Below are 14,969 nucleotides of genomic sequence, written 5' to 3' on the forward strand. Positions count from 1 at the left end.
TGTGTTGCTTTACCCAACACACAGTGCTCACAAAACTCAAGGTTCTTCACCTTGTGGCCACAAAGAAGGTTCATCTTGGATAATATCTGCATCCCTCGCTCACCCATATGCCCAAGTCGTCTATGCCACAACTTAGTCATCTCCTCAGAACTTGTAGATGCAACATTAGCAGAACCAGTCAGAGTAGTACCTTGCAACACATACAGAGTACCCAACTTAGTGCTCTTAAGCACCTCCTTCGAACCTTTCCACACACATAGTTCCCCATCCGAGCCAGAAAAAGTAAATCCTCCTTCATCTAAGACACCCAGAGAAATTAGATTTTTCTTTAACTGTGGAACATGTCTAACATTCATCAAAGTACGAATCTCACCCCCCAAAGTCCTTATCTTGATGGAACCCCTCCTACAACCTTACAAGCAGCATCATTACCCATAGTAACATTACCACCATCACAAGACTCATAAGAAGTAAACCAATCACGATTTGGACACATATGGTAAGAACACCCCGAATCTAAAATCCAACGATCAGACGGACTAGGCATATCAACAGCAGCTAATGCTAGGTCCTCTTCGGAGTCATATTTCGTATCCTGTTGTGCAATGTTAGCATTGGAAGCTTTAGGATTCTTGGGACATTTATTCTTCCAATGGCCAGGTTCTTTGCAATAGTGACAGACATTCCTAGGATTGGTCTTTTACCCTTAGAATTTTTCTTCTTCTTAGGACCCTTCCCCTTAGCCGAGTTCACCACCAACCCAGCCCCTGAATCTCCACCACTCTCAGTCGTTGCCGCCTTATGGCGCAACTCCCTAGTAAAAAGTGCTGACTTCACCTCCTCTAGGGTCACAGTCTCTCTCCCAACAACAAATGACTCAACAAAGTTCTCATATGAATGTGGAAGTGAAACAAGCAAAATCAAAGCAGCATCTTCATCCTCAATCTTAACATCTATATTACGCAAATCAAGTAAAATAGTATTAAGTTGATCTAAATGATCTCTTAGAGACGTACCTCCTTGCATACGCAAGGCAAACAGCCGTTGCTTCAAAAGCAACTTGTTGGTGAGTGACTTCGTCATGTAGAGACTCTCCAACTTCGCCCACAGACCTGCCGCAGTGATTTCATCGCAACCTCCGTGATCACATCGTCTGCCAAGCACAGCAAAATCGTGGAGTGAGCCTTCTCCTCCATCGCCTCCAATTCGGCCTCACTAGGGCCTCCAGCCGCTCCACTCTTGTCACTCTTGACAAGAGGTTTCCAGATGCCTTGTTGCTTCAACAAAGCGCGCATCTTTATCTGCCATAGCCCAAAACTGTTCCTCCCCGTAAACTTTCAATCTTTGAGTTCATCGTATTCATCTTCCCAAAACCCTAACGCTGATTTTAATCTCAAGCTCTAGATACCAAGTTTGTTGCAACGGAAGCGATTATCAAAGCAATAAACTCAAGAAAACGAATAAAGAACACACAAGATTTAACGAGGTTCACTATCAATGTGATAGCTACGTCCTCAAGGCAGGGGAAAAGTTGTTTCACTATGAACGAGACGATTACAAATACAATAGGCAAGATTCAATTGAAGGATTTCAATTGAATCTCAAAGACTCTCTCAATCTTCTCTATTGTGTTTTCTCTAATCTCTCTCTCTAATTTTGTGGTAAAAAGCCCTAAATATGAAATAACATATTTATATGAAGTCTAAAATACAAGTCGTAAGTCGTAGAGAAAACCGGGCAAAAACGCGCTCCGCGATAAAACGCCCAGCTCGCGACTCGCGAGCTAGGTCGCGACTCGCGATGGGGTCGCGATCTGTGTCTCGACTCGCGACGAGCAATCTGCCTCGCTGCTCAAAATCACCCCGTCGCACCTCGCGAAGCTGGTCGCGACTCGCGACCAAGCTGTTCTTCTTCGCAGCAAGTCACATTTCACATATGAAGTACAAATTTCAAAATAATATATTTTGAGGCCTTTATAATTTTGGGGGTCATGTGCTGTTGGGCTCCTTGCACACCCTCATCTACCCCTCTGCTTTGGAGGAGATAGATTGATGATCATTATGACTTGGATGATGATGATGATTTGGATTTCTAGTTTTTCTAATAGGCTAATCTTGAAAACTTTGTTTGCTTTTCTTTCTATGTAGTACTTTGACTTGTTGCGGTATTCTAGCGATGAATTATGCTTTCTTATATCCTTTTATGGGTCTTTAATATAATATCTATATTGTTTCAAGTATTACAATGCTTCTATATTTGATTTATAATCATTTCGGCATCAGGTGTGCCTCGCCTACAGGATGTGTGCGCGCCTTCGTCTTATGTCTCGGTGCGCTTAGCGCCTTGCGCCTTTTAAAACTAAGATTGATTTAACATCTATCAAGCCCTCAATGCTTACTAGAGTTTGCATGGACTATAAGACTAATTTGAGAAAATTGGCATAGGCTTAATAATATATGTTTTTCAAAGGAGCATGATTGATATATAATTAGCACGGTTAGTGGCCATTACAGAGAATGACAAACCATAGTTTTATGGCTGCCACTGTGATTTTTAGAGTTCATCAATCAACTACATTCAGGATTGATGTCTCTAACAATGAATAATTAAATAATACTAGCAATCAAAGGTGATGGCAAAATTACAAGACAACAATTAATTAGACATATTTAGCACAAACAAATCTAATTATACAGTAATTATATGATAGCAAGCAGAGGTATTAAGAAAAGGCTTGTTTTCAATACTAAGTGCTGGATCAGGTCTGATCGCGCTGGTGCTGCAGAGTTTATTGGCTGAGTAATCAAGACATAATCTGCTGCAACAAAAACAAATATTAGTGCCAGATAACTACATAGTTTTACATGTGTTCATGTTCATATTTTGTTGATCTAAGGAGTAACTCGGTAAATTCTAGTAATTATACTATAACAGAGGCGGCTAATGCCATGTGCAGGATGAGCAAATACATAGGGACCCCAATATATAAGGACGTAATTTTATTAGTTGTCCGTCTAAAGAAAAAAAGAAAAGAAAACCTAAATCTAATTACAAATTTAAAGAGATTAATTTACATTTGGTGTTTTTCTTCTACTTCTCCTATTCTCCAAAAAAGCGTCAGTTATAACTCTTCCGTCTTTTCTATTCACCAAAAATTTTAATCTTTATAATTAATTTTAGCACAGGGCCTCTAATTTTATGAGACGGTCCTATTCTATAATAGTACTAAAGATTCTCAATTTCTAACTATTAGGAACAAAATAAAATTATTAACCACAAGATTCAAAGTGTAAGTAACAACTAAAAAAAAACAACCGGAGTGATATATTAGAAAGAAAAACAATTGATCATGTACATGAGGACTTGTTGGATTTGTTTAAAACTGTATCATAGATACCATTATTTTATAGCGTAATTAGAAATATTAATTGTCAAAGTGCGACATAAATTCTGTAAACAAACACATGTTGTAACTAGATGGGTAGTCTGGTAAGGCTAAGTTGAGGTCAAGAAGATTACTCACCTACTTCTGGGCTGGGTGCAGGTGCATCCATGTAGTCAGGACCTGTAACATAGATAATTTTTGTGACTTTTCATCAATTTTTGGACCCAATATAAACTGTATAGAAGTATATAATAATAAACAAACTCTACTACTCATAAGCACAGCATAATATATACGAATTAAATTGTTTAAATTACATCTAAAAAATGTTACAGCCTTTAAATGAGTACTTACCTGGAGCAGGTGCAGGTGCTGAAACATGTTGTGCTAGTGTGCTCTCAAGATCAGGAGTTTCTGTTGGTTGTGTTGGAGGAGTTAGAGGATCTGATATTCAAATGAACCAAATGTTAGCTTATGATTCTTGTAATGATAGATTTATCATACATTTTCCAAATTCGAGTCTATATCATTCGTTATCTGAAAGCAAAGTTGTCTGGTGGACATAAACATAGGGAGTTTCACTTTCTAGGAACTTTTACTTCCGGGTGCCTACATAATGGATGTATCGTAATTCCAGGTGTACAATGTAAATTGCGGAAAAGTAGATACATATGGGCCCAAATTTTAGAGAAAATAAATAAATAGACGAAGTATATTTTCTGTTTCGTTTAAAATGCAACAAAGAATATTTTATATCTCACAAATAATACCTCTTTGTTGTATGTAAAACGAAACAGAGGAAGTATCAAAAATAAATAAGCAGTCATATATACTTTACCTTCCTCTGTTGATGGTTTCTTAGGTAAAGGTGGTGATTTTGTGGGAGAATCTGCTGACATAACAGACAGTTTATCAGAGACTATGCAAATGCAGTACATAGATCTTCATGAAAGTATCAACTCACAAAATTAATGGATGAACCAAGTAAATAATGTATATGAAGTTATGAACAAATAATGCAATTCTTTTCAGTACATACCTGATGCATAGCTCGGAGTTGATGGATTTTGATATGGATCTGAACCTAAATGTTGAAGACACAATTAGTATAGGAAAATGCATATTGATTAAGCTAATGACTAATGATTGAAACTGATTTTTAGCTTATTGATTAGTGTTTTTGTTTAAGGAACTGCAGATTATTGTAATGAACTTTAAGCAACTGTAAACAGTTTTGAGACATGCAGGATCAAACCAAATAAATATAGTTCTAAAGATGGTAAAAGTTTTGTCTTGAGTACTTACTTTGTGAAGGTGTTATTGGGGAATCATAATTACCTGACAACAGACAGAAGACAGGTTATTCACATTTGGATATTGGCAAAATTACTGTCAAAGAAAAAAAAAATGTTTCCTCCGTTTCATATTACTCGCTACATTTCTCAATTCACAAACATTTCTAGACAATTTTTAGAGAAGAAAGAGGTAGCGAGTAAAAAAAAAAAAGGGATCCATGTAAGAGGAGAGAGATAGAGAGAGTTTATTGCCCAAGAAGGAAGTGTAGCAAGTAATATGAAACTTTCATAATGGAAAATGTAGCGAGTATTATGAAACGGAGGAAATACTAATTTTGCTATAAGAAGTTGGCAAACTTTTGTGGCAATTGTCTAGTCTTCGAAGCTCATGTTCACATAATAATCTTTGAAGTAGAAGGAAACAAGTGGTTGCATTTGTTTGAAAACGAAATAAAATCTAAAGTTGTCAAAAGTTAGGAGACAAGCTATATCCAACTAAATAGATTTGGTTCAACTTATGTTATAGAAGTTTTGTCACGAGTGCTTACTTTGTGGAGGTGTTTTTGGGGAATAATCATCGTAACCTGTCAAAAGACAAGAAAATTATGTAACATACTGAGGTAAAAAGGTTTTAATGCATAATAGTAATGCATATAGCAAATCACTCAATGACTCGAATGCAACTATTGTATGAAATTATCAAAATGTCCTTAGCACGGAAATAGATGACTTGATGAGTAAGAACATTTAGTCATTGTTGTTATATAGGTTTGTGCACTATGTTACTCAGATACAGATTGAGTACCTACTCGAATACGGGTGTCCAAGTGTCCAACTCGGAGATTTTGTAGAAAAAAGTCAAGTTTATAATTAAAAATGAAGTATCCAAGTAAAGTATCGTGTCGAACCCGACACCCCGTTTTTTAAGGGAAATGAAGGTGTCAGAGTAACACTGTTTGTTTGTGCATAAATACTAGTTGTTATGCATTTTGAGTTTTTGACCAACTCATTTGATATAAGGGGGACTAAAGGAAAAAGTGTGATTAAGAAAATTACCTGATGAAGAGTAAGTTGAGGAGGATACACTGTAAAGCTTGGAGAAAAGGCCTATAAGAGGGGATGCAGCAGTAAGAGTAGGCTCACTTTGGGCATGGTTGTCTCTATCATCAGCAAAGCAGTCACTACTATCAGGACCTCCAATCAAAGCTCCATACAGAACATTCGGGTTCGGACCCGAATTCTTATACCATTCCTCAAACCCTTGCACACATTCTATCTTGCTGCTAACTTCATGTATAGAGGGCATTGAAGAACCTCTATGGTGAACTTTTGTAGGATACTTGGTTCCATACCCTACTAAATAGCTCATTGATTCTGGATTTTTGCCAAGTATATAATCAGCCTGCGCCATATTATCAATTGATCCGGTGGGAATAATAATCGATCAGCATATACGTTTTATTGTACTTCCTCTGTACCAAAATCTTAACTCTATTTGCATATTACACGAATCTTAAAGAGGGTAAAAAATGGGTAAAAAAAGTAAGTGTGTAGATAGAGACCTAAACTTTAAAGACGTAAATATAAGGAGAGAAAAACATACGAAAAACAATATAGGAAAATATTTTGACACACAAATTAAGATAATGGAGCTGTATAAAGAACCAAGTTTTCATAATAATCACGAGTTCACTCATGGATACACCCGCCTGGTGTATCATGAGCATGATACACTCACGGGTATTTTTGTAATAAATTAGAACTTCATGTGCTCATTTGACACCAAATTTGCTGATCATATGGGCATTTTGTTCATTTACTCATTTGCTCATTTTGTTCATTTTGTAATAAAAGTGTTTGCTCATTTTCTTAAATGAGTAGAAATGTTCGCTCATTTGCTCATTCGCTCATTTTGCTCATTCACTCATTTTGCTCATTTGGAGAAAATAGCCTTGGGTATACCATGGGCATGGTACACCCAGGTTTACTATAAATATTCTCTAATAATCACCTGTGACTTTGCAAAGTTGAGGAGATCTTGAGGTTGTACATCTCCATCTGGACATTCAACTATGGAACTTGAACTTGTCAGATAAGTAGAATAGATGGCTAAAAGGAATGAAGCTGAGGCTGCATATTGTAGATTGTTTGATGCCAAAAGAAACGCCAACCCTCCTGATACAAGCAAGAATTTAAATATTTAGCAACTAATCACTCCTCTAGATCTCATCATATATTACTCGAACTGTTCATTTCACTTCAAGTATATACAAAATTGGCTAGTCGAAATTTTAGAAATGTATCTGTATCTGACACAAGTACCCCTAACTCCGAGTAACATAGGTTATATTAGTACAATCTCGGACAAGACATATAGTACATAAACTTAACCTGGAGTCATGGGAACATTGTAGTCATTGTTTTTCTGCAAATAAGCACAAGCGAAGAAATCTGCTTTGGCTTTGTATTGCTTCAGAATTTTAGTGTATGATTGTCCATCTCCATCCAACAAAACCTGTTAAACACACGCATACAAATACAGATTACTTATATTGACATAATTTTTGAAGTAGTATGTGATAGAGTATAGATCTATACTGGGGCCTCAACCATCGGTTTAATCTTTTGGTTGAGTTGGTCCTTTGACATGATATCAAGAGTCAGTGTGACAAAAAGGTAACGGGTTCGAATCTCATCCACCCCTCCTTTCTCAGAGGAATACTTAGCGTCTATTCCTGGGGTCCCAACCATCAGCTTAAGTTTTTGTTTGAGTTGATCCTTTGACAAGATATTTTTTTAGCTTTTGGTTGAGTTGATCCTTTGACAATATACTTTTTTCGATTCAAAAGCAATAGTCACGTATACTCTTTTCAATTCCACTATATATGCATCTAATATGTTCTTACAGTTTTATGATTGGATTTTCTATGAGAATTAAGTACGAGGGGTCAAGGTCAGGGGTTGAACTCTGAAGGTCACATGAAAACTCATCATTTCTACTTGGTCATATATAGTTCTCATGCATACATATGAAAAAAAGATTTATGTGATATTTATGTATAAAAGGAATATGAATGTGGTGAAGTGATTTCAATAGATTTACCTTTGCTAAAAGGACCTGTAAACCAGCATATTTGTTATCCCAAGAGAACATCTTAACTGCATTTCCAGTTCCACCTAAATCAGCCGCATTGTAAGAAGCATACTGTAAGTAGTAGTTGTTATTCGTGGCTCTGTACAACCAAGCAGCTGCCCACAACAGTTCATCCTTCAAATTCAAATGATTAAAAGACCATTTTAGTGTTAAAACTAGGAATGGCAATTACTAGAGAAGCGAATTTCACTTACACAAATTCTCGGATGTAACTGTTACGCTATAATTTATGGTATAAGAACTCACAAACCACCATTTCTTTTTAAAGAACGCAAATGACGTGAAATAAATAACAGACTGACATGAGATTCATGACATTAGGGTCAAGTTTATGGTCAATGGTCATATTTGTCTGAAAATTATACTTCCTCCATTCTATTCTAAATGAAACTTTTGTTTTTTCACGTACCTCAACGCGCTTCTTTAGTCATTAATATCTTTAGTTGGTAAAAAAGATATATAAAAGTTATAATTTGATAATATCTTAACTATGTTTTTCTTCAATGAGGAAAGTGTCTCCTTGCGAAGAGCCAGTTTTGCAATTGCTGAGTTCTATTCTGCTGGTTCTCAGTCCAAGTTCAAGGAGGTTGTGGGCGGGGGGGTCCTAAGGGTGGTCCCCGTAGGGGCCCGGGTTGCTGCTGGTCTCCCCCTCCTAGTGGTGTGGTTAAGATCAATTTCGATGGCTCTAAGCTTAGTTCGGGTCAGGCCTCTCTAGGGTTTGTGATTCGTGATCATCTGGGGGAAGTTATTCTGGCTGGTTCAAATTCGTTAGGGTGTTGCACTTCTATCCTTCAAGCGGAAGCTTGGGGGTTGCTTGAAGCTGTGCGGAGTGCCCATTCCCTGAATCTTTCCAATGTCATGATTGAGGGAGACAATCTTGCAGTCATTAACGCGGTCAATAAGATTTGGCATATCCCATGGGAAATTGACAATATTATTTGTGATGTAGGTATGGAGCTTTTGAAGTTCGATTCGGTTTCTGTGAAGCATTGCTTTCGGAAGGCTAATCGAGCGGCGGATTTCATGGCTCATCGAGGTCATGCTGTTTCCTCCTTGTGTTTTAGTTTCCCTCCTTATGATATGGATTTTTCTCTCCTCATCCGCAAGGATGTTTTAGGCTGGCCTCCGGACTAGAGGCCTCGCCTAAGTTTTCTTCTCTTTATCAAAAAAAAAAAAAAATAGCGATAAATAATTGGAGTCAAAATTAATCAATAAATAGTATCATTTCACTCCATGTTTCATTTATAGAGAAAACAGAGGAAGTATAATTTTGAGCTCCTTTTTCCCATTAATTTTCTTCATCATTCATTATCTTTTAGGCGAGTAAATAAAGCTTGTTTGGTAGATGGAAATAGATAATATACACATTATACGCAGTAAATATATCACTTCTTTCAGAAGAATGTGACAAAGATATTAAGGCTATGTTTAGTTCACCTGAAATTTTCTGATCTGAACTTATCTGATCTGATCTGAACTTATTTTTTCTGATCTGATCTGAAGTTATTTTTTCTGAACTGATCTGATTACAAGATCTTATCTTTTAGATTTCTCTCAATATATACGAAAAAATATAGTCATGTGGGGTCTTGTTTGATTCGTCTCAATGAATACTTTATTAATATTCATTTATTATAATTTTTACTATTATGTAATGAAAGATATTTAATAGTAAAAATGAGTTTAAAAACTGACAGATCTGATCTGATCTGATCTGAACTTATTTTTTCTGATCTGATCTGATCTGATTAGATCTGAAATAAGCAAAAATAAGGTGAACTGAACATAGCTTTAGTACTAACCGAATATCCTGTGGAAGGATAGAACGATTCTGCTTCTGGTATGGAATCATCATACTGGCCTCGAAATGTGTCCGCAAGTGAGAAAAGCTGCACAAAAAGAATGGTTCCTTGAGTTTAACAATGTCCATTCTATTGCAACAGTAACTTTATTTCCATTTTCTAAGAAGGTACAAAGAAAATTGATAAATTTCTCTGAGGCAATCAGTACCAATTTAATATTCATCACACTTTTCTCATTAATCAATCACGTATTCATAGTTAGGGGTGCCAAAAAAATTGGCTACCAAGTTCTATACCCAGAACTAGTTGGACCCGGTCGGTCCAAAACTAGAACTTGTCCTACTGGGATCGAGTCTTGGTCCAAATTTGAAGACCCCGGTTACAAGTAGTTCCAATTTTGGATAGTAAAATTTTGGACCCGATACCCACTAGCCACTGGGTACCCGATAAATCTAGATACTTGATGAAACAAGGTCTAGGACTAAGTAACTAGTAGAAATTTTTAATGTATGATGAATAATTTAGTCTTAAACCTTATTAGCTCGACAATAGAAGTTTGGCTGAAATTACATCAAGTTGATACTAATACATATACACTATGGTTCTTATTTTAGTTTTTATTAAACTTGACAATAAAACAAATTAGCTTTTGAATGTCATTGGGTACCGGATACCCAATGCTAAAATCGGTTCCTACATATTACAAGACCAATTCTAGAAAGTCACCTCCAGTCAATATCGACATTACACCACACTTACGGAGAACCGGGTACTCGGTGTTGGGACTGGTTCCAAGACCGATTCCAAAAAATGAGGACATGGTCCAACCAATTTTAATTCTGGTTCCAAATTTTAGGAACTGGTTCTGACTGGGTCAGGGTCCAATTTTCAGAATTTTGACCGAATACCCATTTCTACTCACCCCTATTCATAATACAAGGTTAGGAAACTTTACTAAGCCCTAACTCCTATTTAATATTTAATCAATTAGGATAACTATATTATCCTCAACAAAAAATTTTGGCAACCTTCTCTAAAAAGAGGGGCCTAAACTTTTTTTAGAGTATATTACTTCAATCGGTACATTATATAACTTTTGTACCTCTTTGGCATGTCGCAAGAGAAGCGTAGAGTAGGAAGAGTTGAATGGTTGAAAGGCTAAAGAAGCAGCAGCCAAAGCAGCAGCAGTTTCGCCTGCAACATCAGACCCAGGATGCCCGGAATCAACCTTATAAGCTGTTCGTGGTGTCGTCATGTCTTCAGCACGCTCCCAGCAGCTATGATCAGCTTCCCCATCTCCGACCTGAACATATATAATTGCCAATCATCACATTTAAATTCGCACGTGTTAGGCTTTATTCTCCTCGACTTATTAAAAGAAGTTTTTGCAAGGGTAAGTTTGATCTAGTGGTATAAGCTAATTAGGTAAAGATCTCTAGTTGAAAAAAAGTAAAAATATGTAGTGACATTTAGAATTTACTTTCCTACAAAATTTCTTAAGTGAAATAAAGTTTGATAGTCATCCTAAGGACTAAAAGACTATCAAACATAGCGCTGATAAGCGCATACCCGGTATTTGTAAATATCGGGGCAAAGTTGTAAATAAATACTTTTTCTTTTTGTTTTTTTTTAATTTTTTTTAATTTTTTAATTTTTGGGTTTTTACTTACATATATTCATGATCTAATTCACATTATAGTTGATCTGATTTACATTGTAGTTAATCTGATTCATATAATAGTTGATCTGATTTGTCTCCAACATGATCAGAGTTGTCTAAGTCAACTTTTTTTGTCTTTTTCTGGCAAAATTACTAACATACCCCGATATGGACACTGTTGGCCCATACCGGGTATGCACCAATACTTTCTCCTATCAAACATACTAGTCACATTGGATAAGGTGGTATTAATTTCAAAATACTTAATACAACATTTGTCTTCTTGGTGAGTGTATTAACATAATAAAGTGTGCATTAAAAAAACAGAGGTAGTTTACTACATTTAGGCTTTCATACTTATAAGTCCTAGACGTGTAACATTTTCCGAAAATGGGATTAAAATCTATGTTACTCCGACACCTTTATTTACCTCAAAAATCGGGTGTCGTGTCATGTTGTGCCCGACACGACACGACACTTGGATACTTCATTTTAAACTAAAAATTTGTCTTTTTTCTACAAAATAGCCGAATCGGACACCTTAACTCCCGTATCCGAATATACACTCAATATGTGTCTTAGCGACGTAGATTAAAATTACCTGAACCCAAAGAGCATTATGTTGACAATGTGCCTTAAGAAAGTAATCAGTTCCCCATTGAATGGCTTGAAGGGTATGTTCCATCTGGTTAGCAGCTGCAAGATCTGCCTTGAAATCAACAGCTGCCCATGAGATCAACGTCACACTGAATGCCATTGGAAGCCCAAACTTCACGTTGTCTCCTGCATCATAGTATCCTCCCACTAAGTCCGCCTGCATCACCATTTTCATGATATCATTTATATGATAATCTTTAACTTAAACCAAGAGTTTAATAAAACACAAAGTAAAGTTTCTAATACAACCTCACTTAATAGAGTCCGGATCCTCTAGAGTTTTAGGAAAACTCTACGAGGTAGAGTTGTATTTGAGCCTTACATATTTGAATCAAGGGCTCATATTGATGGAAGGGAAAGATTTAGGCGAAAATTTTGATGAGATAAAATAGGGGGAATTTTGGAAAGAGAATATATGAGCCATTGATTTTTTATTCAATGGTTGATATTGCTCAAACTCTACCTTGTAGAGTTATTTTACAACTCTAGAGGATCCAAACACCACTGAATATATAGTTATCGTACTCCCTCGGTCCCTAAACATAGTTCCCATTTCTATTTTAAGTGTCCCAAAATATAGTCCCAAAATATATATAACTCTCCACAACAATGTTTGACTGCTCATTGGTCATTAATTTATCATCCCCTGTGTTCTTGTCTAGTGTCATTGTTATCTGTCCAACCATTAAAGATGTTATAACAGACGTGAGAGAGAAACAAATAATGAATGCAAAATAATGAAAACAGACAACAGATTTACGTGGTTCACCAATTTGGCTACATCCACGGACAGAAAGAGAGAATATTTTATTGATGATGATGTGAGGAAAAACAAAGTTACAGATGTTATATATGTTATCTTAGTCGAATAAACGATATGAGGTTAAATAGGAATATAACCCGGCTAATAACTCTTAACGGAAACACACGTCGAAGAGTTCTCGCCAAAGCGCGAGTCGCGGTAAGCTCTGGCGGTTTTTGCCGCGAGTCGTGCTGCAATCCTCGAGTCGCCAAATCTTAGATAGCTCTACTATAACGATTCAATGCATATTTTCACAAAAGATCTATCAAATTAAAAATTTCACACCAAACTATATGTACTCATGCAAACTCCAAAAATACAATTTTCACAAACTTTTTTTTTCTTTAGATGGGTTAGTTGAAGTTTCTTTCAAGGAGAACACAAAATTCGGAAATCCCTCTTGCAAGAGATGAGACTTGATCCAAAGTTCTCTAGGATCGAAGATGATGTCAATACTACTATGCTATCACCTGATTCATAGAATGATTTAGGACATCATGGACCACTTATAATACTTGCATGGGCTGAAAGGTAATCTGATGTGCATGTACGTAACTAACGTACCTGTTCTGAAAAGCCATCTTTGAGGCCAGAATCTGCGCGCCACTTAACTCGTTGATTCCATGGGAGTGTACCAGATCTCTGACCTTCAAAAAACAGCAAGCTCTTTTCGAGCGCGTCGCGGTAATCAAAGGTGGCTGCCGCCGCAGCAACTACGCTAGGAGTTGAAAAGACTAAGTCATACAGTTGTAAAGCCACCAGCAGAAGGCTACACAAGCGAAGGAGCCCCATGATAATATGAACTTATTATTAGACACTTAACAGTTTTTTGTAGAATATTTTGCGTAAAACTGTTTTTTTGGCAACAATGCATGTTTTTATATAACTATGTTAATTCTTAGCAAAGCAGAAATGAAGAAGAATTATATACTACTTAGGTAGAAACAGTCCAGAAAATGACACAAAATTTCAGGTAATGTGTATATTACACCAAGTTGGTAGCCTCCACGTTCAGGTGAAATAAACTTAGAGCTCCGCACGTTTGCTGGTTCTTGTAAAGGTCAAAATGACGCTAAATTTGTCAAATATTATAAATTCACTCCTTCACTATGTCACTCATATCTAGAGACAACGATTGGGTAGTTCGAAAGACTGGGACTTTTGCAAACTGTTTGGTAGTTGGGTTATGAATAGTGGTATGGAATGAATTTGTATGTAAATTTGTCAAATATTATATATTCACTCTTTTACTACATCACTTATATATAGAGACGACGATGGGAGGCATTAAGGGTATGGTCTACCTAAGTATCTTGTTTTCGGATCAGGCTAAGTTCGGATGGATCATATCAATGCCATTTCCAGTGTAGTTTGGATCGACTTAGTGCAAGCTTATGTCTAGTTTGGTTAATTTTGAGTCGAGTCTATTTCAACGTCAGGTCGAATTGGGTTGGGTATATTGGTGTTTATGATCTCATAAGTGTTGAGCACCTATATATGTCGGTTATAATATATACTTCTTCTGAGTTTTATAAGTTAGGACATAATCCCATTTCAGAAGTTCTTTTTAATGATTAGAATATTAGATATTTGTTGTTGGGCCCACGTTTTGCAACTTGGCGCTGGAGTGCATATCATTTGAACGAAAACAGAAGTGAAGTTAGGCTGCCAAATTGGGGTTGACTAGTTCAAAGCAAATTGAAAAGTGGTGGTTAGACAGTTGAGAGATATGGGGGATTTTGCTGACATGGCCCTTATATAAAGGAACAACTCTAAATTCAGTTGGGAATATTTTCGGGTATAAATATGTAAACAATTGTAAACCTAGTTTCCTTATGTCAATTCTCTTCTCTCTCAGCACACAAAATACATTCAAACTCTCCCTCTACTATTCTCTCTCTCGTTGCTGCTAAGTAATATTAAAGCTTCATATTGTACTTGATTATTGTATTGACGTCGTTGGCATACTAGTGGATTGGTGATCAAGAGCATCACCCGCGGTTTTTCCCATCATTTGGGTTTTCCGCGTCAACAATTCGTTTGTCTTTTTGTTGTTTTATTTATTTTACGTATTTCATCTATTCATTAATATTGACCATCATAGTATAGAGATCTCGTTGTTGGTTCCCTTTTCCTTTTGCGTACTTAGTACAAAATTGGCATAAACAATTTGGCGCCCACCGTGGGGCCACAGCAAGATCTCTATACATCCTT

General features: G+C 36.5%; 1 protein-coding gene across 1 annotated transcript; it reads right to left on the minus strand.

Annotated features, from left to right (window-relative positions):
* Positions 1-2,483: 2,483 nt before the first annotated feature.
* On the minus strand, positions 2,484-13,547 carry LOC104902660 (endoglucanase 5). Its single transcript, XM_057391780.1, has 13 exons — positions 13,320-13,547; positions 11,898-12,110; positions 10,739-10,939; positions 9,637-9,723; positions 7,784-7,948; positions 7,072-7,195; positions 6,692-6,855; positions 5,737-6,082; positions 4,691-4,723; positions 4,224-4,274; positions 3,740-3,829; positions 3,524-3,565; positions 2,484-2,818 (listed from the first exon to the last, which is right to left on the minus strand). Exons 1-13 carry the CDS (start codon positions 13,545-13,547, stop codon positions 2,700-2,702), a joined length of 1,863 nt encoding a protein of 620 aa, XP_057247763.1. The 3' UTR covers positions 2,484-2,699.
* Between the last annotated feature and the right edge of the window lie 1,422 nt (positions 13,548-14,969).

Source organism: Beta vulgaris, chromosome 9 (genome assembly GCF_026745355.1).
Source record: "Beta vulgaris subsp. vulgaris cultivar EL10 chromosome 9, EL10.2, whole genome shotgun sequence".
NCBI lineage: Eukaryota > Viridiplantae > Streptophyta > Magnoliopsida > Caryophyllales > Amaranthaceae > Beta > Beta vulgaris.

Coding starts and splice junctions, on each gene's coding strand:
- LOC104902660 (XM_057391780.1), bottom strand. CDS start 13,547: ATGGGGCTCCTTCGCTTGTGTAGCCTTCTGCTGGTGGCTTTACAACTG. Junction 9,724..10,738: donor TCTTGCGACATGCCAAAGAG/GTACAAAAGTTA, acceptor CTTTTTGTGCAG/CTTTTCTCACTTGCGGACAC. Junction 7,949..9,636: donor ATCCTTCCACAGGATATTCG/GTTAGTACTAAA, acceptor TTGAATTTGAAG/GATGAACTGTTGTGGGCAGC.